This window comes from Erinaceus europaeus, chromosome 6 (assembly GCF_950295315.1).
Source record: "Erinaceus europaeus chromosome 6, mEriEur2.1, whole genome shotgun sequence".
Lineage (NCBI taxonomy): Eukaryota > Metazoa > Chordata > Mammalia > Eulipotyphla > Erinaceidae > Erinaceus > Erinaceus europaeus.
The window spans coordinates 28,408,154-28,434,718 of NC_080167.1; the positions used below are offsets into that span (position 1 = coordinate 28,408,154).

Sequence of the window (26,565 nt, forward strand, 5' to 3'; positions counted from 1 at the left end):
GTTCTTTTTCTTATCTTTTTCTTTTCTCTCTCTTTCTTTTTTTATTCTTTTTCTCATTCTTGTCATCCTTTCTTCCTTAATCCTACAGCTTCCAAAGCCACAGGCCCCAGCCCCCAAACAGTGTGCTTTTTTGAATTCACTGATACACATTTGGGAATTATTTTGGGGAAGAATTCTGACTCAGTGTGGACTCCCACTGTGAGTGTCTCTGCTCAACTTCCCTTCCTCCTTTAGCCACCCCTAGAATATACAGTGGATAGTAGATGTGCATAACTGTCTATTTCAGCTATCCTTGTCTAGTCCTGAGGTTCTTTTTTTTCCCTCATTCTTAACAATTAGCTGCCTCTGATCACGAGGTTTGAAGTAATCTGGGACAGGGTTTTTTTTTACCCTGCTCTATTTTATTATTAATATTATATAAAGGCATATATCTTCCCCCCCTTTAGGTTAATCAGAATTAACTCTTAGGGTATCTTTCATTGCTAGGGTAGTGGGCATCTTATCTATTGTGGGAGGAACTTCTCTCCTTACTCCTACCTCCTCTACAGACTCTCCCCTCCCTCCTTCTCCTAGCTAATTAAAAAAAATTAAATTAAATTAAATTAAAAATAAAGTAATCAAAAAAAACCTTTCCTTTCACTGCTCTTTAATCTCTTTAATTACAGCTCTTTTTCTTATCTTTTCCCTTTTCTCTCACTTGTCTCTTTTTTCTTTTTCTTTTTTTTTTATATCTTGTCATACACTTCTTTCTTCTTCTTTGCCTTTCTGAATTTGTGAATTATTTTGGGGAAGAAATCTGACTCAGAGTGGACTCTCTGTGTGTATCTCTGCTCTAGTTCCCTTTCCCCTCTTGTTACCCCTAGAATATACAGTGGATAGTAGATTTGCATAACTGTCTATTCTTGCTATCCCTTCTTTCTTTTCTCTTTCTTCTTCACTGGGATTTGGTTACTATTCTTTCACAGGCTGGAGAAATTGTTTGGCTAACTGGTAGTGATTAAACTGCTTCAATACTTGCTTCAGTTGCTACTGTAATTCCTGAGGTTGGTGAGTGCAATTGTCATAAAGGTATTTAGTACAGTGTTGCTTGTGCTCAATACACAACAGCTGAGGAACAACAGAGCATAAAAAAAGAAACACATAAATCAAAAAAATGGGTAGATCAAAAACAAATAAAACTGCTACTCCAATGAATGAAGACAAGAGCCCAGAAGAAACTACAAATCAGCCAGAAGTAACCATAGATAAGAAAAGTATGCAAGCAATAATAAACTTATTAATCACAGAAATGAAAACAACATTGGAGGAAAGGAATGGCAGTATTAGGGAAACAACATTGGAGGAAAGGAATGGCAGTATTAGGGAAACAACAGTTGAGACCCCCAAGGAAAATACTGATTATCTTGAGGCAATTAGAGAACTGAAAGCTGAAGTAGCTGTAATGAAGAAAGAAGCTGAGGCAAGGGAAAGCAGACTAACAGAAGCAGAAAACAGAATTAGTCAGACAGAAGATGAGTTAGAGAAAACTCAGAAAGGTGAAAGAGCTCAAAAAGAGATTGAGAGACACTGAAAACAACAACAGAGACATATGGGATGATCTCAAAAGAAGTAACATTCGCATAGTTGGCCTGCCAGAGGAAGAAAGAGAGGAAGGAGAAGCAAACATTCTAGAGGAAATAATAGAAGAAAACTTCCCAGACCTGAATAACAGAAAGGACATCAAGATTCAAGAGGCCCAGAGAGTACCAAACAGAATTACCCAGACCTGAAGACACCAAGACACATCATAGTCACAATGAGAAGAAGTAAGGATAAAGAAAGGATCCTACAGGCTGCAAGAGAGAAACAAAAAGTCACATACAAGGGAAAACCCATAAGATTATCTGCAGACTTCTCCACTCAAACTCTAAAAGCCAGAAGAGAATGGCAAGATATCTATCGAGCCCTGAATGAAAAAGGGTTTCAACCAAGGAAAATATATCCTGCTAGACTTTCATTCAAACTAGATGGAGGGATCAAAACCTTAGACAAACAACAGTTAAAGGAGGCAACCATCACCAAACCGGCCCTGAAAGAGGTTCTAAAAGACCTCTTATAAACAAGAACATCACTATAATACTGGCAATATATCAGAGCAAACAAAAAAAAATTTTTTTTTGAACAATGGCACTACAATACATTAAATCCATAATATCAATAAATGTCAATGGCTTAAACTCACCCATCAAAAGGTACAGAGTTGGGGGATGGATCAGAAAACAATCCAACCATATGCTGCTTGCAAGAATCCCATCTGTCACAACAAGATAAACACAGACTTAAAGTGAAAGGATGGAAAACTATCATACAGGCTAATGGACCACAGAAAAGGGCAGGAACAGCCATTCTCATCTCAGACACGATAGATTTTAAATTAAATAAAGTAATAAAAGATAGGCAAGGACATTACAAAATGATTAGAAGATAAATCAGCCAAGAAGACAATAATCATTAACATCTATGCACCCAATGAGGGACCATCTACATACATCAAGCACTTACTGAAAGAATTTCAAAAATACATCAATAGTAATACAATAATAGTGGGAAACTTCAATACCCCATTCTCACACTTAGACAGATCAACAAAGATACAAGAGAATTGAATGAAGAGATTGACAGACTAGACCTCTTGGACATTTTCAGAGTCCTTCAAGGATAGACCACATGTTAGGCCAGAAAGACAGCATCAATAAATTCAAGAACATTGAAATCATCCCAAGTATCTTCTCAGACCACAGTAAAGTAAAACTAACATTTAACAACAAACAGACAATTATTAAAAGTCACAGAATTTGGAAACTAAACAACATGCTCCTTAAGAACCACTGGGTCAGAGATTCACTCAAGCAGGAAATTCAAATGTTCCTGGAAACAAATGAAAATGAAGACACAACCTATCAAAATATTTGGGACACAGCTAAAGCAGTACTGAGAGGGAAACTTAATAGCCATACAATCACATATTAAACTCCAAGAAGAAGCTCAAATGAACGACCTTACTGCATACCTCAAGGACTTAGAGGAAGAGGAACAAAGGAACCCTAAAGCATCCAGAAGGACAGAAATCACTAAAGTTCGAGCAGAAATAAACAACATTGAAAATAAAAGAACCATACAAAAGATCAATGAAGCCAAATGTTGGTTCTTTGAAAGATTAATAAAAATTGACAAACCCCTAGCCAGACTCACCAAACAAAAAAGAGAGAAGACTCAAATTAATAGAATTGTAAACGATGGAGGAGATATCACAACTGACACCACAGAAATCCAGAGAATCCTGCGAAACTTCTATGAAGAACTATACGCCACCAAGCTAGAGAATCTGGAAGAAATGGAACAATTCCTAGAAGCATATGCCCTTCCAAAACTGAACCAAGAAGAACTACAAAATCTAAATGCACCAATCACAGACAAAGAAATTGAAACTGTTATTAAGAATCTCCCGAACAACAAAAGTCCTGGACCATATGTCTTCACAAATGAATTCTACAAAACTTTCAGGAAACAGTACCCATACTTCTTAAGCTTTTCCATAAGATTGAAGAAACAGGAATACTCCCTTCCACCTTCTATGAAGCCAACATCACCCTGATACCAAAAGCTGATAGGGACAGAACAAAAAGGAAAACTACACACCAATATCTCTAATGAACATAGATGCCAAAATATTAAACAAGATCTTGGCCAACCGGATACAGCAACATATCAAAAAAATTGTTCATCACGACCAAGTGGGATTCATCCCAGGAATGCAAGGCTGGTTCAACATCCGTAAGTCAATCAATGTTATTCACCACATCAATAAAAGCAAAGCCAAAAACTACATGATTATCTCAATAGATGCAGAGAAACCCTTTGACAAAATCCAACACCCATTCATGCTCAAAACTCTACAAAAAATGGGAATAGATGGGAAATTCCTCAAGATAGTGGAGTCTATATATAGCAAATCTACAGCCAACATCATACTCAATGGACAGAAGCTGAAAGCATTCCTCCTCAGATCGGGGACTAGACAGGGCTGTCCACTGTCACCGTTACTCTTCAACATAGTACTGGAAGTTCTTGCCATTAGCAATCAGGCAAGAGAAGGGAATCAAAGGAATACAGATTGGAAGGGAAGAAGTCAAGCTCTCACTATTTGCAGATGATATGTTAGTATACATAGAAAAACCTATAGAATCCAGCAGAAAACTACTGGAAGTTATTAGGCAATATAGCAAGGTATCAGGCTACAAAATCAATGTACAAAAAATCAGTGGCATTTCTTCATGCAAACACTAAATCTGAAGAAGAAGACATCCAGAAATCACTCCCATTTACTGTTTCAGCAAAATCAATCAAATACCTAGGAATACAGTTGACCAAAGAAGTGAAAGACTTATATACTGAAAGAAAACGATTGCTTGGATTGAACACAAATCATTTGACCAACAAAAGGAAAAATGTAGAATGAACTGTTTTTGCCAGTATCAATGATAATAGTATTCTTTCTCTTTCCAAAAGACATTTATTTCATTTTTCTTTAAAATTCCATTATTGATTAGCTGAACTGTTGACTTTACTTGACTTACTTTAAAATAAACTGAACTAAATCTAGTCAAAGTGACCCAACAAAGAGGAGTGATAAAGGACCATCCTTCTGGCTATAAGGGAAGCCTCATATTCTCTAGGATTTTCTTATTTTTACAAACTGGGAATGGGTTAGAGCATCCTATGAAAAGAAGTTCCATTAGGACAGTTTAGACACTTTCAGAGGCCAACCATTCAGACTCCCAGAGTAATATTTCTGGACTAGAATTTTTAATCCTGCAGTCCTTGATGTTATTTTTTTAAATAGACTACTTTATTGGGGGCAATATCACAAGATAGTTGTTGTCACTTGTGTACATTTTATTCTTAATTTAATAATAAGTGTGTACTTCAGATTGTAAAAATCATACTTCCCATACTAAATAAAGTAGTTATTTAACAGTGATCAAATATTTAAATAACTGGTGTAATTGTTAACAGTTTTTTAGGGGCTAGATGATAGCTCAGTCTCTAGAATATCTATTTACCACTCAAGACCTGGGGTTTGAACCCTGGTACCTATCACAGGAGACCACAATAGACAGCACCAGAGGAAACATCATGAAAAGTGGAGTGGGTTGGGCTGGCAAAATAATATACCTGGATAGTGTGCCTGCTTTGCAATATATGCAATCCATTAACTCCATAATATCAATAAATGTCATTGGCTTAAATTCACCCATTAAAAGGCACAGAGTATGAGGATGGATCAGAAAACACAACCCAACCATATGCTGCTTGCAAGAATCCCACTTGCCCCAACAGGACAAATATAGACTGAAAGTGAAAGAATGGAAAACTGTCATACAGGCTAACGGACCACTAAAAAATCAGGAACAGTCATTCTCATTTCAGACATAATAGACTTTAAATAAAATATAGTAATAAAGGAGTCTGGCGGTAGCACAGCAGGTTAAGCACAGGTGCTGCAAATCACAAGGACCGGCGTAAGGAACCCAGTTCAAGCCTCAGCTTCCCACCTGCAGGGGGGTCACTTCACAAGCAGTGAAGAAGGTCTGCAGGTGTCTGTCTTTCTCTCCCCCTCTCTTGTCTTCCCCTCCTTTCCATTTCTCTCTGTCCTATCCAACAATGACATCAATAACACAACAATAATAACTACAACAATAAACAAGGGCAACAAAAGGGAATAAATAAGTAAATATTTAAAAAAATAAAGTAATGGGAGTCGGGCTGTAGTGCAGCAGGCTAAGCGCAGGTGGTGCAAAGCACAAGGACCGGCATAAAGATCCCGGTTCGAACCCCGGCTCTCCACCTGCAGGGGAGTCGCTTCACAGGCGGTGAAGCAGGTCTGCAGGTGTCTGTCTTTCTCTCCTCCTCTCTGTCTTCCCCTCCCTCTCCATTTCTCTCTGTCCTATCCAACAACGACAACAACAATAATAACTACAACAATAAAACAACAAGGGCAACAAAAGAGAATAAATAAATGAAATAAATATAAAAAAATAAATAAAGTAATAAAAGATAGGCAAGGTCCCTACAAATGTTACTTTTAAAAACGTGCAACAAGGAGAGTTGCTTAAAATCTGTTAAGGGGATCATAGGCAAGAAACTGCTATCTATCGTAGTGTAGATGAAATAGCTCAAGATTAGTTCTGAAAATAGATTCACCTTATAAGCTGTTCATGATAAGATTTGATATAAACAGCATTTTTTTTCTATTAAGCCCTTTTTATAGATGCAATATGCTACATCTCATTTTACTTTTTAAATAAGCTTTAGGATAGAATATTCTCAATTTCAGTTATCTTCTGAGGGAAGAAACTAAATGGAGATACTGATCTACTTGGTTATCTCTCCATTTCTAATTTATACAGTCCATTATTGAGATGGTGAAGTAGCTTAATTGGATAGTGTACTACTTTGCCACATGTGTGACCTAGCACTCCTAGCCCCCTATGCATTGAAGGAATCTTTAGTGCTGTGGTCTCTTTCACTCTATGCCTCTGCTTCTGTCTTAAAAAAAAAAAAAGTCCATTGTTATCTAATAACTGTTTCCTGCTTAAAGACTTCTTAGGGGGCCAGGCTGTGGTGTACCCAGTTGAGTGCATGCATTACCATGGTCAAGGACCTAGGTTCAAGCTCCTAGTCCCTACCTACAGTGGGGAAGTTTCACGAGTGATACGCAGTGCTGCAGGTCGGTCTCTCTCTCTCTCTCTCCCTCTCCCTCCTTCCCTCCCTCTGGGACTTCCTCTCTCCTTCCCTCTCTCTCTCTCTTTATCTTTATGCCCCCCTTTCTTCTCAATCTGCTTCCAAAATAAGTATATAAATAAAAGCATTAAAAAAATACTTCTTAGTAAATAATTTAAAATGCCCATGTTCTTTATGATGTTACTGATATTTATTTCATAAGTAAATTAATATTTACTTTATAGTGTTGCCTTTCATTTTACTTAGCTTACTTGGACTAAGTAGTCAGGATTTAGAACTAAACAGAACAAATGTGAGAACACAGTGTTAGGTGGAGATTAAAAGACAGGGCTTAGGAGGTGACTCAATAGGAGAGCGTGCCTTCTGTTTTTGAAGCCCTATATTTGATCCCTGACACCACCACCCTGAAGTGGATAATGATATTCTGATGTCAGTCCTCTCTCCCCCCCTCAGTAAAAATTCAGTCAAAATAAGTTGGAAGTATCTTATATCAGAAGTAGAGAAATTACACCCTTCCACCACACGTGCACATGTAAGAGTTATAGAAACCAACTAACAGAATTCCGAATGACTAAAGCTGAAACAATTTGAGCAACAAAATAAAATAGTAATTTAATACATCCTTCAATGTGAATAAGTAAAAAAAAAAAAAAAAAAGAGGCAACAAATTTGTTTTTCAGAACTCTAAATCATTTATGTTCATATTCTGTCCTTAATGGGAGTACACAGCTCTTGTTCCTTAATCATGATTTGTAGTAGTGACATCATTCTAACTAATTGAGTATGGGGGCCCAGGTGATGGCACACCTGGTTAAGTGTACAAGGACCCGTGTTCAAGCCCACAGTCTCCACCTCCGGTGGGGAAGCTTCATAAGCAGTGGATTAGGGCTGCAGATGTCTCCCAAGGGCAACAAGAGGGAAAAAAAAACAAAACATACCATGACTTAGGAAGCAAAAGGAGGCAGGACCATAGAAAAAAGTAGGCAAAAATATATAGATAGTTATAGAAATAATAGACATCCTATGTCTATGACTTTGGGAGAACTATTGCTGTTTCCAATGGAGGGAATGAGAACACAGAACTCTGGTGGTGAGAACAGTGTGGAATTATATCCCTGTTATCTCATAATTTTGTAAATCAGTGTTAAATAACTTTAAAAAAAAAACCAAAACTGGAGACTTGACCAAAGCATAGGCAGAGTGTTAAGGTTGTGAAAGGGCTGTAAGCAGTTTGAAAGGGAAATGGTTCCTGTACCTGGGGTAAGACATTCAGTTTATATTCCTTCAGTTTTCCTATTATATGAAAGGGGTGTAATGCTACCTGTGTTACAGAATTGTTGCCAAGAGTAAATAACATGAAAGTGCTATATGTGTGAGTGTTGGTTTCTTTTTATCAGAATCATCTTATTTCTTCTTTGTACCTGTCAGAGTTTGGGATCAAAGCTTTTTGCCATTCATTCATTTATATTTACTCTATCCCCCCCACCCCCATAGCACTGCTCAGCTCTGGCTTAGATGGTGCTGGGGATTGAACCTGGTACCTCAGAGACTCAGGCATGAAAGTCTGTTTGCATGATCATTAAAGAATATACTTTATTTATTTACTTGTTTTAATGAGAGAGATATAGAAGGAGGGGGAGAGACAATAGAGCATTGCTCAGCTCTGGTTTATGGTGGTGCTGGGGATTGAACCTGGGATCTTGGAGCCTCAGGCATGAAAGTCTCTTTGCGTAACCATCATGCTGTCTCCCCAGACCCGTTTTTTTTTTTTTAATGCTTTTACTCAGCACAATTCTTTTATTTATTTATTTATTTATTTATTTATTTATTTATTTTACCAGAGCACTGCTCAGCTCTAGCTTATGGTGGTTCAGGAGATTGAACCTGGGGCTTTGAAGCCTCAAGCATGAGAGTCTCTTTGCATAACCATTATGCTATCTACTCCTGCCCTGATACTCAGCACAAATTCTAGATCATGGCTATAAAGAAATAAGCAAGGTGTAGTTTTTGTTTTTGTTTTTTCCATTTTGTTGGGGGGATTCATGGTTTACAGTATCGTTGTTGACACGAGTACTATTTCTCATCTTTCTGATAGGTGTCTGCAAAACATTCTCACCCTCAACTTGGGTCCTTTTCCACCATCAAACACCAGGATCCCAACAACCCCACTCCCACCCCCGGCCAGATCCTGCCTTTCCCTTTCCTCCCAAGAGTTCATTGCAATGGTGCAATACACTAAAAAACAGTCCCAAGCTTTATTTTATGTTTTCCCTTTTTCTACACAAGGTGTAGATCTATCGAGAGAGGTATGTAGACCAAAATGTGATTTCTCCTATTGTAGAAGGAGTGCAGGGTGCTGTGGGAGCACCTAGAAGGGACTTTGTGATCTTCAGGGCAGACTTCTTATTCAGCACAGAGACCTATAATCCAGGAAATAGTAGTAATATAAAAGGATGCTTGACACAGTTATAAGATTGTTTTGTTGGAGATGGAGGCTCTAGTTTGTGATTGGAGAGGGAATCAGGTCCAGTTTATGAAGGGCCTTTGTAAAACTTAAAAAGGTTACCACAGTGTGAGAGAATGAGTCTTAGAGCCAGACAGACCTGGGACCACATCATAGCCTCACCTCCTACTTGGTTTGTGAACTTGATCAAATAAATTAAAATTTTTTAAAGTTCTGTTATCCCCCTTCTAAACAGTGGCATATGTTGTACAGTAAGTGGCTTATGAGGAATTTAGACTTTATCTAAACTGTACTGGAGAGATGTTGAAGGATTTTAAGTACTAATATAACCTGATTTTTTTGTTTTGTGGATGCAGTGAAAACTTGGTCATACTGAGAGTTTGTTTCTTTAAAATCATTTCTGCCTAACTAGCTACATTTTGTTTTTGCATGTGAATTCAATGGGAAGATTAAGATTAATTGCCACCAAGTTTATTGCTGGAGCTTGGTGCCTGTATGACAAATCCATCACTCTTTGCCATCCCCCCTCTTTCTTTTGTAATAATCCAAATTGAGAGAGATGGGGGAGATGAGAAAAGAAAAGAGTCACTTGCAGATTTTCTTCCCTGTGAAGCTTCCCCCTTGCAGGTAGGGACCCGGGACTTGAACACAATCCTTGAGCATGATGTTTGTGTATTCAACTGGCTGTACAAAGTGGAGTGGTAGAGATGGTTGTGAAAACACTTTGGTTCTATAATGACAACATAGAACTACTGTATCTACTTAAAGCTAGGTATGGGGTGTAGGGGAAGATACACTGCAGATCTAAATGTAAAACAAATGGCTACATAATATGTTTTTTCTCTTTTAAAATTTTTAAAATTATCTTTATTTATTCATTGGATAGAGACAGCCAGAAATCAAGAGGGAAGGGGGTGATAGAGAGGGAGAGATACAGACACCTGCAACACTGCTTCATCCCTTGTGGAGCTTTCCCTCTGCAGGTGGGGACCAGGGACTCAAACTTGGGTCCTGAGAATATGCTGTCTCTTGAGGAAATTGTTAATGGCAGAGTGCCTAATTTCTCTTAGAAATATAAAGCTGGTGAAATGAAACTAACATTTTTATTATTTGTTTGCCTTGTTTGTGGTAAATACAATAAAAATAAAATGGTCCATATTTACATATGAGAACTTTTTTTAAAATCTTTTCAGAAACCAATTCTGAAGCAAGCCCTTATTATTATACTACAATGGTGTTTTAATCACAATTTTAGTATTCGACTGTATGCACTAGTCGCTCTTAAGAAAATCTGGAGCATCTGTAAAGTATTACATGTTGAAGAATTTGATGCTTTAACTTCTGTTATTGAATCAAGTCTTAATCAGGTGGAAAGCATGCATGGAGCAGGGTAAGTAAATATGTATTCTTTAATTTACCTCCTCCAATAAAGTACATGCAGAAGGCATTGAACTTTGTGTCCCCATATTACTAGCTTTTCATTATTCCTTCATGCTGGATAAAGCAAGGCTTAAGCAGCACACTGAACTACAGAACTACAGTAGTAATTATCAACTTTGCTTATTGTTTCATTGCTTTTAAAATTCTTGATCTTTTATTTTACAAATAATATTTTATACCCTTTAGGTGTTTCTTTTCAATATAGCCAAGTGTTGTCATCTTCTGTTATCAAAAGAAAATAAAAACTACTGAAAAACAGTATGATTTAACTATTCATGATATTCTCTTAACCTCACACTTGTATTAATTAAAACTGGGCACTTTTTTTCTTTGTGAAAGAACTCTGTTCTTCAATTAGAATATAATACTGACACAGAAAATCAGTATTGAGTTAAATGCTACAGTGGATGGAATGGGAAAGGGATCCATATCCAGTATTTTGTAAAGCCTATTCTGTTCTTTCACACTCATTAAGTTGCCACACAAAAGCAGGCTTAAATTTCTTCTGGAATCTGAACTTACTTCATCTTTAAAGTGTGCTGTTATTGTTGCCATTATTGTTTTATTATCACTGATTATTACCAGTTAGTAATGCTGAGGCTTTTATAAATTTAGGAGACCCAATAAATACAAAATCAGCATAATTTTTTAAGAAACTCAAAAAAATTACTAATTTATATAAATACATTGAAAAAGGCTGGAAATAGTATGTTAAGCATTTGAAATACTGAAAATGGGGAAGTGCATAACATATAGGGTATTTATCTTGACTGTTGAATAATTATATGGTACAAATAAGACTGTGAGTCCTACACAAAGATTCATGTGGTTCTCTTGGTCATTAACATTAGTAGTTCAGAAATGCTAGACTTACTAACTTTTTAGCTATATCCCTGATAACGGGAATTAAAAAAATATTTTATTAACTCAATGAGAAGGGATAGGAGGAGAGAGAAAGAACCAGACATCACTCTGGTACATATGTTGCCAGGGATTGAACTCAAGACCTCATGCTAGAGAGTCCAATGCTTTATCCATTGTGCCCCAGATAATATCTCTGCCAAGTCTTATTTTTTAAATATATATATTTTAATTATTTATTTATTTATTGGATAGACACAGCCAGAAATTGAGAGGGAAGGGGGTGATAGACAGGGAGAGAGACAGAGAGAGATACCTGCAGCACTGCTTCACCACTCATGAAGGTTTCCTCCTGCAGGTAGGGACCGGGTACTCGAACCTGGGTCCTTGTGCACTGTAACATGTATGCCCAACCAGGTGTGCCACCACCGGCCTCATTTTTTTTTTTTTAGTGTGTGAGTGCATATATATTTGTCGTTTCTTAGAATTGATGTATATGCAATTGAACTTATTTATGAGAGTAGATTTAGACATAGCAATTTTTCCACCAGGGTTATCACTGGTGTGCCATTTATTCCAATTATTATTATTTTTTTACTTTATTATTTTTTTTCTGATAGGACAGAGAGAAACTCAGATGAAGGGCAAGACAGACAGAGGAAAGGGGGACCTGTCTGCAGTACTGCTTCACTGCTCATGAACCTTCCTTGCTGCAAGTGGGGACCAGAGACTTGAATCTAGGACTTCACACTTGGCAATATGTGAGCTGTGCTGGATGCACCAATGCTTGACTCCATAAATGGGTTTGAATAGCTGCCAACCTTTCCATCAGTGACATGATTGTGTTACAGACTATCTCAGTCCTCTGTTACGCATTTTAATGAGGTTTTGTTTAGGTTTTAAATATTAGACATAAAGCCTTTTTGAATAGGCTGAAAAAATGCTACCATGGAGAAGAGGAGATAATTCAGAAGAGGGGAAGTAGAGCAATTATTTTTTAAATATTTATTTATTTATTTATTCCCTTTTGTTGCCCTTGTTGTTTTATTGCTATAACTATTGATGTCGTCGTTGTTGGATAGGGCAGAGGACAGAGAGAAATGGAGAGAGGAGGGGAGACAAAGAGGGGGAGAGAAAGACACCTGCAGACCTGCTTCACCACTTGTGAAGTGACTCCCCTGCAGATGGGGAGCCGGGGGCTCGAACCAGGATCCTTACACCGGTCCTCACATTTTGTACCACCTGCGCTTAACCTGCTGCGCTACCACCTGACTCCCAGTAGAGCAATTTTTAAGGGATGGCTCACTAAGGAAAGATAGAAACAGGATGGTGGTGTGGAACAACCTGCCAACAATGCTCATGTCCAGTGGAGAAGCAATTACAGAAGCCAGAACTCCCACCTTCTTCACCCCATAAAGGATTTTGGACTATACTCCCAGAGGAGTAAGTTTTAGGGGAAGATGACCAGAGGACTATGAACTCCAATTTCATCAGGACCTGGAGAGAGAAGAGAGAGAGAGAAAAAAAAAAAGGTGGCGTGGGGGGACACACTCTGAAGTAGTAGGCATGACTTAGGAAGAAAAGGCATAGTCATAGAAAAAACAGGCAAATATATATAAATATAGATAGTTATAGAAATAATAGTCAACTGTGACTAATGAGAACTAATGCAGTTTCCAATAGAAGGAATGGAGTCACAGAACTCTGATGGTGGGAAAGATGTGGAATTATACCCCTGTTATCTTATAATTTTGTAATTCAATATTAAATCACTAGTAAAAAAATTGAAAAAAAAAGTTTAAGGGATGGAAATCAGTGTATATATTGGGGTCTTATCCTTTGAAGTGAGACCCTTGAAAACCAAAAGGGAAAGACAGGTACAAAAAGAGGTAATAGGATATGAAAGATTTTTTCATCCAATGCCTTCTAGTTCTTAACCCAATTAAATGTGAGGCATGCCACTTACTTGATGGCAAGAAGTTAAGAAAGTGTTTGAAACTTTAGAAAGAAAGATACATTGGCCATGGCAGGAGAGTAATCTTGTCAGGAACATACCTTGAAATTGCCTCTTAACTTGGGTTGATCATTAATTAAGTTGAAACTTAATCATGTATCATTTTTGTCACTAACTTCTTTTACCTTTAAAATTTGGCAGACATAGGGGCCAGGCGGTGGCACACTAGGTTAAGCACACAAGTTACAGTGCACAAGTCACAGGTTCAAGCCCCCGGTCCCCACCTGCAGAGGGAAAGCTTCATGAGTAGTGAAGCACTGCTGCAGGCGTCTCTCTGTCGCTCCCCTGACTTTCTCAATTTCTCTCTGTCTCTATCCAGTAATAAATAAAATAAAATTGGCAGAGGTCAACCAGGAAGTAGCTCACACACTAGAATGACCATCTTATCATGTATGAGTCCCCAGGTTAAAGTTCTGGTATCACATGAGAATGTCAAGGTGGTGGTGGTAGGGGCTGGGGGGAGGAGTGTGTATTGTTTCTCTCTGAAATAGAATGAAGAGCACTGGAATCATGAATGTGTAAAGCCCTGGTGCCACAAATAGTAACACAGTTCTTTAAAAAAATAAATAAAACAAATATTAAGAATTTTAAATGGTTTTATTAGGGAAATGATTATTTACATGACATTTGTGACATGAATATACCTTCTTATCTCCCCATGATTTGTATCTACATGCCACTATCACCATCAGCTTAAGTCTTCCTCCATCATAGTGCATTGGGTTCCCAAAGCTCTCTCAGTCCTTTCCCCACCCCGCTTCCTTAGAGTTTGTAGCTTTGCTGGAGTAACCTCTAGTCTTAAATTTCACCTGCGTTTTCCTAGTTTTTCTCTGTTTCTTATGTCCCACCAGTAAGTGAGATTATTTAGTATTCACCCTTCTCCAAGCTTATCTCACTTAGAATGTAAACAATTTAGGCTACCCAGGAGGTAGTATAGTAAATAAGTGTTAGACTCTCAAGCATAAGGTCTTGAGTTTGATCCCTGACATAACATATACCATAATAATGCCCTGGTTCTCTCCCCCCATCCCATTAAATGAATAAGTGTTTTTGTTTTTTTTTTTAATATTTATCCCCTTTGGTTGCCCTTGTTGTTTTTTGTTGTTGTAGTTATTGATGTCATTGTTGGATAGGACAGAGAGAAATGGAGAGAGGAGGGGAAGACAGAGGGGGAGAGAGAAAGATAGACACCTGTAGACCTGCTTCACTGCTTGTGAAGCGACCCCCCTATAGATGGGGAGCCGGGGGCTTGAACCGAGATCCTTACACCGGTCCTTTCGCTTTGCACCACATGCGCTTAACCGGCTGCGCTGCGGCCCAACTCCCAAATGAGTAAGTGTTTTTAAAGGAATTTAAAACTTTCTCATATTAAATTTGTATAGTTTACGAAGGCTAGTACAGTCTGGTTATGTGTTGCAAATTTTCAGAGTTGAAAGGTGAATTTTATCATAATGGTTTTCTTTCTTGGTGGGTGGAGGGGAAGTATTTCCTGCCTGAGGTTCAAGGATTTCTATCCAGATTTCTTACATTGTTTCTTTTATAACTTTTTCAGCAAGCATGTAAGCTGTCTGTCTGGTAGGCTATGAACATGAGGTTTTCCCCATCAGTATCAGCTGATGACCACACTGTTGCTTCCTGTCACATTTGTGGAGCATAAACCTCTACACACTCTACTATATATTTATCAATACTCATACTGTACCTGTAAAGAAGAGTGCTTCATTTTTTGCTGAATCATGGTTTGTAATATGACTTTGGGACAGCTCTTTAATTTCTCTGTCTTTAATTTCAATTTCAAAAATCACAGTCTCAGTTTTTAAAGGATCTTGATCTTGAACTTAGGAATTATAAATCTTAGGATAAGTGGGGACTGGGCGGTAGCGTAGTGGGTTAAGTGTACATGGTGCAAAGTGCAAGGACCAGCATAAGGATCTGGGTTGGAGCCCTGGCTTCCCACCTGTAGGGGAGAGGGGATCACTTCACAAGCAGTGAAGTGGGTCTGCAGGTATCTATCTTTCTCTCCCCCTCTTTGTCTTCCCCTCCTCTCTCTGTTCTATCCAACAACAATGACAACAATAACAACCAGGGCAACAAAGGGGAAAAAATGGCCTCCAGGAGCAGTGGATTCATAGTGCAGGCACCAAGTCCAAGCAATAACCCTGGAGGAGACCAAAAGAAAAAGAAAAAGTTGTCATAAATCTTAGAATAAATTCCACAAAATAATTCCTTCATACAGAAGTATGCAAAAAAAGATTTGTAATTGATATCTTACCTTTGCCAACATTGATTTCATTTATCTGTAGTTCATACCATATTTTTAATTACCAGGAATGCCAAGAAGAATTGGCAACGCATCCAGGAGCATTTCTTTTTTGCAACATTCCACCCACTTAAGGATTATTGTCTGGAGGTAAGAAGGAAATGTCATTTATAAATTTTCTGTATCTTATATACTTGTATTGCTGAAGGGTTTTGTTAACACATCTTTTTTCTCTTGCTTACAAACAACACCTTAACATTGTAAAATTCTAAGTTTAATTTTGTCACTTATGAAGAGGACTTGCTTGCATTTCACACATAGTGGTGACAATTGGCTAGTCATTTTCACTTTCTATTTCTCAGGCAGTGTCTGGCTTGTAAACACTGGAAGGGGGAATATTTAACTCTAAACAGAAATCTGTTCTGACATTAAAAGGAATTGAGTGAGAACATTTGTGCAGGTGAGATTTTGTTGTTAATGAAAGAAGGAAAAAGATCTACTTTTTTGTAAATTGCATTTTGTAGTTTCTGGGTGACGAAAGTTGTATAGCAAAAGATACAACACCTCATTGATTGTAATAGAATGTGCTTATATGTCTTTAAGAACTACAAACATGTTTATGAAAACTAGCATATAAGTTAACATAATACATAAACTAGTAAAAGTTATATAAATTAGGTTACTTTTTCCCATTTTCAGTTATAATTATAATGTTCTGCCTTTGAGTTTAAAGCATATGACCTAGGACTTTTTTTTCTAAACAACTTGAGAACATCAGTAACTTTAGTTTTATATGTTTTTGTGAATAACTAATTAACATTTAAGGAAATACAGATTTTCATGTAGAGCACTAATGTATACTTGGCTGTTAACTCATTGAAAAAAAAATTACGATTTTTCAGATACTTTAACATGCTGTGTTCTGTGTTCTGTAGTATCCAGAATGCTTTGCCATCTTTCTGAAGAACTCTTTTAATAACTTTAGTGTTATTAAAGTGTCAGTCTTTTCTATTCAGTTCTCCAGCAGGAGTAAGTCCTTTTGCTTCTGTTTTTGTCTTGCATTTGATTACTTCACTCATACATTTTTTTATATTTTGCTCTTCATTTATAATCACAACTATATTGTGTAAATAAAATAATGGTTTTATTTCTTTATACCTTTGAAACTATATGTAGTATCAGCTTAACAAACAAGCAGTTGCAATCATTACACAGTTTAAATTTTTACAAATTCTATTAGCATGAAGAAAACCATATTCATCTTAAGTGCTTTTATAAAAACTTGTACATTATGAAGACTTAGCATTTCATTTTGAATTGTTATTTTTTTCTTTCACTTTTATGTGTCTAGACTTCTGATGATTTTATGGTTCCCAGTATTCTTTTAATAGATAAGAACTGCTGGGATAATGTCTAGATAATTACTATTTATAATGATGTCAAAGCGTGGAGTTAAACCTAGCAAACTCAGTGGCATTTCTGTCTAGTCAAAGCAGACTTTAGATAATAAATTTAACAGTTACAAGAGTAAAGATTGGCATCAAAGAGCTTCGATTTGACTGCTCATGAAGGTGTTTGATTATCAGTAAAGCACGTAGCCAAATGTCCAACATTAATGATGATTAATTCAAAAATACTTTTTACTAAGAGCACACTGGAAAATTACAGCTTAAAATATCAATGTGGAAGGTCTGCCTAATCTCAAGGATCTCCTAAATTAACCCCCAATTCTCTAGAGAGTAAGAGAAATAAATATGTAGATAGTTGCATCAAGATGTAAGTAAAAACACTTGGCTCATTTTGATGGTTTGGAAGAATGCATCTGTCCTGGGTTTTACTTTGAACATACTATATGTTTCATTGTCATTTTTAAGAGGAAAAATTTAGATTTCACAATTTTCTTTTCAGACTATATTTTATATCCTTCCACGCCTTTCAGGCCTTATTGAAGATGAGTGGATTTCCATTGATAAATTTACTAGCTTCACTGACATTCCTTTAGACGTAGGATTTCAGTGGTACCTCTCTTCAACTCAACTTTGTGAACTAAAGGCGGGTGACTGGTCTCAACAGGACATAGGTAAAAATTATTTTTAAGAGTTCCCTTTACTTCTTTTGGTTAGTTATACTGATTCAAGTTCCTTAGAACAGTTGATGGCATTACTGTTTTAATTGATGTGGTGTACTCTGTTCTTTCATTAAGAGAAAGACAGTGAATAAATACGATATATTGATATAATATATATATTGATATATATATATATAGTATATAACGTCATATGTGGGCCATACAAAATTACCAACTTAAAAATTAGCGCTTAATGTTGCTGAAAAAAAAAAAGCAACAAACTAGACATACTGAATTTTGAGTGCCATCTGTGGTTGCCTTGTAAGAGCCCAAACCAAGTGATTTTGATGGTGGCTTTCCCCATTCCTGGCCTGTGTAATTTTAACTTTCAAAATCTTTATTTCTGTTCAGCCTCATGCCCCCCCATTTTTTTTCCTCTAGGATTATTTATTACTGGGGCTCAGTGTCAGCACTATGAATGTACTGCACTTGGTGGCCATCCCCCCCCCTTTTTAATTGGAGAGGATATAAATTGAAAGAGGAGGGGGAGATAGAGAGGGAGAGATAATGATAGACACTTGAAGACCTGATTCACTGATTGTGAAGCATCCCCACTGCAGGTGGGGAGCTAGCACCTCAAATCTGGATCCTTGTACTTAGTACTATGTACACTTAACTGGGCCACCACCTGGCCCCTGTCCAGCCTTTTTCTTGAGCCTGCTGGAAACTTGCAACTAGAAAACTAGATTTTCCAAACTCTTTATACTTAACATAGCAAAATCTAATTTATCTTTTTCTGTTGTCATATTCATCTATTACCAAATCTTTATTCCTTTGCTTCTCAAATATGGTTTTTTCTCATATTCTTTAAGCCCCCCTTGTAATGACTAAATTTAGACTGTCTTGCTGGACTAATAAAAAAAAAAAAGAAACTTTCAGTGGTTTTCTAACTCAAAATATCACTTCTCAGAAGGATTTTTCTAAAATACAAAACCAAATACAGATCTTTCTCAATTTATAATGTATATTCTGATTATAAGTTGAAACTTGGAAATTTAAGTTGAAAAGCTCATCAGTTTTGGCTTACAAATGAGTATTATATAGGGGTTCCTACTAACTTTTGTTTTCTCCATTATACTGTTGTAAACTTAAAAAAGCTCACGTCAAGCCATACAGTCATTCATTGTCTTCAAATCCCTTTATGGCTGTTATCTTTAGATTAAACTCTTTTTTAATTTTTTTTTTTAATTTTATGTTTACTTATCCTTTTGTTGCCCTGTTTTTTTTTTTTATTGTTGTAGTTATTGTTGTTATTTATGTCGTCATTGTTGGGTAGGACAGAGAGAAATGGAGAGAGGAGAAGAAGACAGAGGAGGAGAGAAAGACACTTGCAGACCTGCTTCACCACCTGTGAAGCGACTCCCCTCTAGGTGGGAGCCAGGTGCTTTAACCCGGATCCTTCCACGGTCCTTGCGCTTGCGCCACGTGCGCTTAACAGGCTGTACTACTGACCGGCTCCCTTTTTTTTTTTTTTTTTTTGCCTCCAAAGTTATCCCTGGGGCTCAGTGTTGGCGCTACAAATCCACTGCTCCTGGAGGCCATTTTTTCCATTTTTATTGCGTAGGACAGAGAAATTGAGAGGGGAGGAAGAAATAGGGAGACAGAGAGACACCTGCAGACTTGCTTCCAGCTTGTGAAGTGACCACCCTGCAGGTGGAGAACTGGGGGCTCAAACCTGTATTCTTGCGTGGGTTCTTATGCTTCATACTATGTGTGCTTAACCCGGTGCACTACTGCCGCCAACCCCCCCCCCCAAATAAATTCATTTTAACTATATATAAAATCCTTCAGGCGGTAGTGTAGCTGGTTAAGCGCACATGGTGCAAAGCGCAAGGACCAGCCTAGAGATCTGGCTTGAGCCCCTGGCCTCCCACCTGCAGGGGCAAGCTTCATAAGCAGTGAAGCATGTCTGCAGATGTCTTATCTTTCTCTCCCCGTCTTCCCCTTCTCTCGATTTCTCTCTGTCCTATCCAACAACAGTGATGGCAATAACAACAACAGTGATAGCAACAACAATGATAAACAACAAGGGCAACAAAAGGGAAAAATAGCCTCCAGGAGCAGTGGATTTGTGATGCAAGCACTGAGCCCCAGCAATAACCCTGGAGACAAAAAAAAAAAATCCTTTGGAGAGGCTCCAAAATCCCTGGCACTACCATAAAACAGAGCTGAGCAGTGCCCTGGTAAACAAACAAGAACAGCAGAAATAGTACTATATTTTCAGCAGTATATATCTGCAGGAAATTCCCATCTACTGCACTGTTGTTTCTGAGATACACCGTTGCTTTATGAAGCTCTAGAAGAAAGCAAAATGCAATCCTGGAAAATAGCATACTTTATGCAATAGACTTTCATGCCTTAGGCACCTGAGCTCCGGAGTTCAGTCTCTGGAACCACCATAAGCCAGAGCTGAGCAGTATTCTGACAAAGAAAATGATAACCCAGAGCTGAGCAGTATTCTGGCAAAAAAAAAAAAAAAAAACGAGAGAGAGAGAGAGAGAAATGTCACTTATTTATTTATTTATTTATTTATTTATTTATTTATTTTTACCAGACCACTGTTCAGTTGATTGAATCTGGGGACTTTAGAACCTCAGGCATGTGAATCTCTTTGCATAACCATTATGCTATCTCCCCTACCTGCTACCAAACTTGATGCTCCTATCTGTGGATTCTAAAATGCTTCCCAATTTTATGTAATGCTAAAATATTTTTTAAATGTGTTTTCAGTTTTCATAAAATGTTGTGATATGTTAGCTGTAATTTAAGTTGATAACTTAAAATTATTTCTGAAAGGGAGTTGGGTGGTAGCACAGCAGGTTAAGTGCATGTGACGCAAAGCGCAAGGATCATGGTTTGAGCCCCTGGTTCCTGGCTTCACAGGCGGTGAAGCAGGTCTTCAGGTGTCAGTCGTTCTCTCTCCCTCTCTGTCTTCCCCTCCTCTCTCCATTTCTCTCTGTTCTGTCCAACAACGACAACATCAATAACAAGTGCAACAAGAGAAATAAATATTTAAAAAAATTATTTCTGAAAAGTGGCAATTTTGTCAAAATGCAAGGAAGTTCTTTAGTTAATGAACCTCACTCTAAACTTTTAAACTCTTAAAAACTATGTAATGTGAGCCAGGAAGTGAAACAGTAGGTAGAACATCTGACCTGTGAACATAAGGCTGCAAATTCAACCCCTTGCATCACGCTTGCTAGAGTGATACTATGGTTTTCTGTATTAATACATGAGTGATATTCTGGCTTTCTGTATTAATACGTAAGTAAATTTAAAAATTAAAAAAACTAGGTATATAAAAACTAATAAACGTAGGAAGACAGATTTATATAGGAATTCTTTTTTCTTTTCAGATTCTAACTCAGGTGAAGCAGATTACCCATCCGAGTGGACTGATGTTCAGAAGAAGATTATTCCATGGAAAAATAATGTTACAGATTTAAACTTGGAGCAAGTATTTCAGGATCGTGCTGCCAAACTTGGGAAGTCAATTAGTAGGCTGATTGTCGTGGCCTCACTCATTGATAAGTCTACCAATTTAGGAGGTAAAATAGTTTTCTGGGGGACTTGCTTACATCTTTTGATTCTACAAATTTATTTATTTATTTTGGATAAGAGACAGAAAGAAATTGAGAGGAGAGGGGAGGTAGAAAAGAGGGGAAAGAGACACCTGCAGCCATGCTTCACCCCTCAAGAAACTTCTCCCCTGCAGACGGGTCCTGGGGGCTTGAACCCAGGTCCTTGTGCATTGTAATGTGTGTGCTCAACCGTAACTGGATCCTGATTCTATAATTTTTGTATTTAATCAGTTGTCTTATGTTGCCTTTTTCAATATTTAATTCTCTTTGGAAACTTTAGAGGAATATATAGAACTAATTGAGTTTAGCATTATACCAGAAACAATAATCCCAACTTGTTTCTTTGTAGGACTGTGCCGCACCTGTGAGGTATTTGGGGCATCAGTGCTTGTTGTTGGCAACCTGCAGTGTATCAAAGACAAACAGTTTCAGCACCTCAGTGTTTCAGCAGAACAGTGGCTTCCTTTAGTGGAGGTGTGTAGAATGTAATTTATTATGGAATTTTTAGTTGCTAAAATTTTTCAGAGTACTGTTTTCATGTATTATCCTTTGAGTAACTTATGGTAGTACAGCCTCTAGTGGTTTTAAAAATAATATATAGATCAAAATACAGCTCACTTCTGCTCTCCTATTCCCTGTATTGTCTTTCATGCTGTTGTATATTTGTAGAAATTATCAGTAAAAAAATTCTTTTATGCAAAATTATGTTCTATTGCTACTCATCTCTAGATTTAGGAAAAATTTGTATGAATTTATATGATGTTGGAGGCAGGCTTTTATCCATTTTTAGATTTCTTTTATAGTGATTGGCAAAATTAGATTGCATGGATATGATTCCACACTTCCCCCCCCCCCCCCGACTCACCCAAGGATAACCACCATAGTGTTCATAAAGTCTTAGAGACAGTTTGGCTACTTTTTGTTTTACCACCAGGGTGTTTTTCTTTTTACCAAAGCACATCTGAACCCTAGCTTATGGTAGTGGCAGGGATAGAACCTTGTTCTTCAGAGCCACCTGACATGAAGGTCTCTTATGTAACTGCTGTGCTATCTCCCCAGTCCGGCCTAGAGGGCTTTTCACTGGGGCTTTGCACATGCAGGATTTATTGCTCCTGGTGTATCTTTTCTCACTCTCTCCCTCTCTTTTTTTACTTCCTCTCTTTTTCACCTCCCTCCTCCCTTTCTCCCTCACTCTTCTTTCTTCCTTTTCTTCTCTTTTCTTTCTTTTTCTCTTCTTTTCTTTCTTCCCTTTTAGAGGGAGAAGGGGAGTGAGGTGGGAAGAAGAGAAACACTACAACACTACTCTTGTACTCATGATGATGTGTCTCTTCTGCAGGTATCCCCATGTAGTGACCTGAAATTCAAACTCAGGTCCTTCTGTATGGTGTGTGTGAACTGGGTGAACTATCCTCTGGCCCCCAGAGTAATATATATATATATATATATATATATATATATATATATATATATATATATATATAATAATTCTGTCCTTTTCCTTTAAAAAACAAACAAAAACCTTTTAACCACCTTAATTTAGTAAGACTGTTTTTGACACCGACTTTACTCCAAGCAGGACTATAATTAAATGACTGACTAATATGCTCTTTTTAACCTAACGTTAAGGTAAAACCACTTCAGTTGACTGATTATCTGCAACAGAGAAGAGCAGAAGGGTATACCATCATCGGTGTTGAACAAACTGCCAGAAGTTTAGACCTAACTGAGTACTGCTTTCCTGAGAAATCTCTACTCCTACTGGGGTAAGAAAATTCCCTTGACTTGATTTAAAACATTTGTAGGAAGCCCCCTAGTTTTTATTTTATTTCATTTATTTGTAATGGCCAGATGAACACAGAATTGACCTACAGATCTTGTTACACTGTTGTTTATTTTATTTGCATCATGTCTTTTTTTTTTAAATATTTTTTATGTTTATTTATTTTCCCTTTTGTTGCCCTTATCTTTTATTGTTGTTGTAGTTATTATTGCTGTTGTTATTGATGTCATCATTGTTGACAGAGAGAAATGGAGAGAGGAGGGGAAGACAGAGAGGGGGAGAAAAAGACAGACACCTGCAGACCTGCTTCACTGCCTATGAATCGACGGAATCCTTATGCCGGTCCTTGTGCTTTGCACTGCCTGCGCTTAACCCATTGCTCTACCGCCCGACTCCCGCCATTATGCCTTTCTAGTAACATTAAGAACATTATGTGATTTGCTCCTGTGGTCCTCTGTGATTTCAGTATTTACATGGGATTTATATTTAAATAAATAACTTCCCAAAGATTCATGTCTGGAACTTTGGGGGCCATCCTGTAGGAGCATGGCAAACAGAGTAGCACCTACTACTGGGTTTCTCATTCTTTTACTGGCTAGTTACATAATACACCAAAGGAATTCTTAAACAGTTCCATCAACAAAAAAGCATAATGGGTTCATTGACAAGAGGAACAAAATGGAGAGGGGACATCTACAGAAGGGCTGTGGCAGAGATAACAAATAGCAAGGCCATCAAATTTCTTTTTTTTTTTTTAATTTCTTTCCCTTGTTCTTTTGTCATTTTGCCCTTGTTCTTTGTCATTGTTATTGCTGTCGTTGTTGGATAGGACAGAAAGAAATTGAGAGAGGAGGGGAAGACAGATGGAGGGGAGAATGATAGACACTTGCAGACCTGCTTCACCACTTGTGAAGCAACCCCCCTGCAGGTGGCGAGCCGGGGCCGAACAGGGATTCTTATGCCGGTCCTTGCACTTCACACCATGTGCACTTAACCCACTGTGTCACCGCCCAGCTCCTGCAAGGCCATCAAATTTCTACTAACAAACTTACAGTATTTCAAGGCTGATTTTAACTAACACCCCTAGTGGGATCTTAGCAGATATATGGCTGCCAGTAGCTAACAGGTCACGTACCTCCTCATTCACGTTGGGAGCTTATCACTGTTACAAGATGCTCTGGCTCAAGGCAATGGCCTCATAAGTAACTGCTGGCATTTGAGAAGTAACAGAAGTTGTTAGCCCTTCAGAATAGTTAATTAGGTCCTGGTTTGTATGACCTGAGGTAGGCACAAGACCTGGCATGCTAAGATACATGCTCTCCAACAATATTAGAGGAACACCTCTCATGGGGAGATGAGGAATTATACTGATGTATCAAACCATACTGTAAACCATTAACCCAGTAAAATATGTCAGAGGAAAAATTATTACAAGAAAACTTCAGTCTTCAACTTTTCTTCATCAGAAATGAACGTGAAGGAATTCCTGCAAATCTGATTCAGCAGCTGGATGTTTGTGTGGAAATTCCTCAACAAGGTATCATCCGCTCACTTAATGTCCATGTGAGTGGAGCTCTGCTGATTTGGGAATATACCAGACAACAGCTGCTTAAGCATGGAGTCCACTGAGTTAAGATGTGCTTTATCTGAGATGAATTATTGGTGCTATTGGAACATTTTTAAAAACTATTTGGACTAATGAAATAGACACTGAAGTTTACTGGGATATGTATTTTTTTTTTCTTAAAGTTTAATGCCAAAACTTTTTCATGTGCCTTAAGTATAGTGATATATATTGTTCCATTTAATATTTTAACTAAATTATACTTCTTTAATAAAGTATTTTAAGAAATTACGGAAATATAGTAATGTATTATTTCTTTACTAGACACTACTATTTTTCAGTATTATGACCTGTGGTAGAAGGCAGAGTTAAAGTCACTGTCATCTATGAATACATGTGTATTATGCCACGAGGAAGCAATGTCTGGGGTAGAAACAAAGGCTCTGTCTGAGGAATGCCAGGTCTTGTGCCTACCTGCGGTAGGCACAAGACCTGGCATGCTAAGATACATGCTCTCCAACAATATTAGAGGAACACCTCTCATGGGGAGATGAGGAATTATACTGATGTATCAAACTATACTGTAAACCATTAACCCATTTTTTACTGCTATTTGACTTGACAGCATGCTTTTCTATAAATTTCATAATGCTCAGGTAACAAGCTCAGATTTATTTTTAAAGATCATAAACTAGGTCATAAGTACTTCGGAAATTTTTAGCAAACACCTTTGCTCAGAATTCTACAGAAGTAGACAACTACCAACATGGACCCATATTAGGTAAATTCATCTTGAACTCCATTAGCAGAAGTGAGAATGGTACTCAAAAGGGTTGATAGACTCTTCCTATTTAAAAAAAATTTTTTTTTGGTATTACTTAAATGTACTCTGGGTAATTGTGTTTATACTTTTTTGTTTAAGTAATACCTAAATTTGTTTATTACCTGGATATATTTTTGTCACTTTATTGAAATAATTTGTTTTTCAGAAGAATCAAGATAGTAGATAGTTTATGTATTGCTTTCAGCTGATTCTGCTACAGTATCTTGGATAACCATGGACATTTATCAAAATTAAGAGAGTAGTTACAGTAATGTTCACTAAACTATATTGCTTGTTTCCCTACTAATGTAACATGACAGCTCTTGGGGCTAGCAAGGTAGCTTGCCTGGGAAGATATGAAGAGTGTCAGTTATAATGGCAGCCCACAGGCCTTGAGATTATGCAAAATGCGTTATCTGTTGTAACTCCTCACCTCTGGCTGCTACCCTGAAGGGCTTGGGGTTTGAATATTTCTTGATGTCTCCTATACCTTGAAAGTAATTTGTGCTTCGATAGTTTCTACTGTTTACCTAAAAGTATCTTTGATCTTCCTGTTCCTTTTGATGTGATTTTATCAATAAATATTCTGCCTGGAGTTCTGATCAGTGGCACACCTGAGAGGCTCCCATCTCAGGTGTCTAGGTGCTATCCCTCCAGATTCTTGAGATAAACTATAAAGTGACTGAAGTTTCTCTTCTCAACCCTGAGTGTCAGATCTCAAGGTCCTGCTTCTCCTACCCACATATAATAAGCCAGTCCCTTTGTATACCTAGAAAAAAACACTGACCCAAAGCAGTGAAGCCCCAGTGATGGCAAAATAACTTTGTGTTTGAGGAGTCATCCCAGGATGTAGTATTGTATTTAATC

At 37.6% G+C, this 26,565-nt stretch overlaps 1 protein-coding gene across 4 annotated transcripts in view; it reads left to right on the top strand.

Moving 5' to 3' along the window:
• The window catches only part of TARBP1 (TAR (HIV-1) RNA binding protein 1), an 81,290-nt gene extending 56,124 nt beyond the window's left edge, over positions 1 to 25,166 (top strand). For 3 of the 4 annotated variants that reach the window (XM_060191977.1, XM_060191976.1, XM_060191975.1), the window contains 7 exons: positions 10,441 to 10,637; positions 15,891 to 15,972; positions 17,731 to 17,902; positions 21,307 to 21,498; positions 21,881 to 22,005; positions 23,158 to 23,294; positions 24,778 to 25,166. In XM_060191977.1, coding sequence (XP_060047960.1) covers positions 10,441 to 10,637; positions 15,891 to 15,972; positions 17,731 to 17,902; positions 21,307 to 21,498; positions 21,881 to 22,005; positions 23,158 to 23,294; positions 24,778 to 24,940 — 1,068 coding nt within the window. In that variant the 3' untranslated portion in view covers positions 24,941 to 25,166. Of the gene's footprint in view, positions 1 to 10,440; positions 10,638 to 15,890; positions 15,973 to 16,184; positions 16,283 to 17,730; positions 17,903 to 21,306; positions 21,499 to 21,880; positions 22,006 to 23,157; positions 23,295 to 24,777 lie in introns of those variants that run through there. The other variant, XR_009550207.1, reaches the window with a different exon arrangement.
• The last annotated feature ends 1,399 nt before the right edge of the window (positions 25,167 to 26,565 follow it).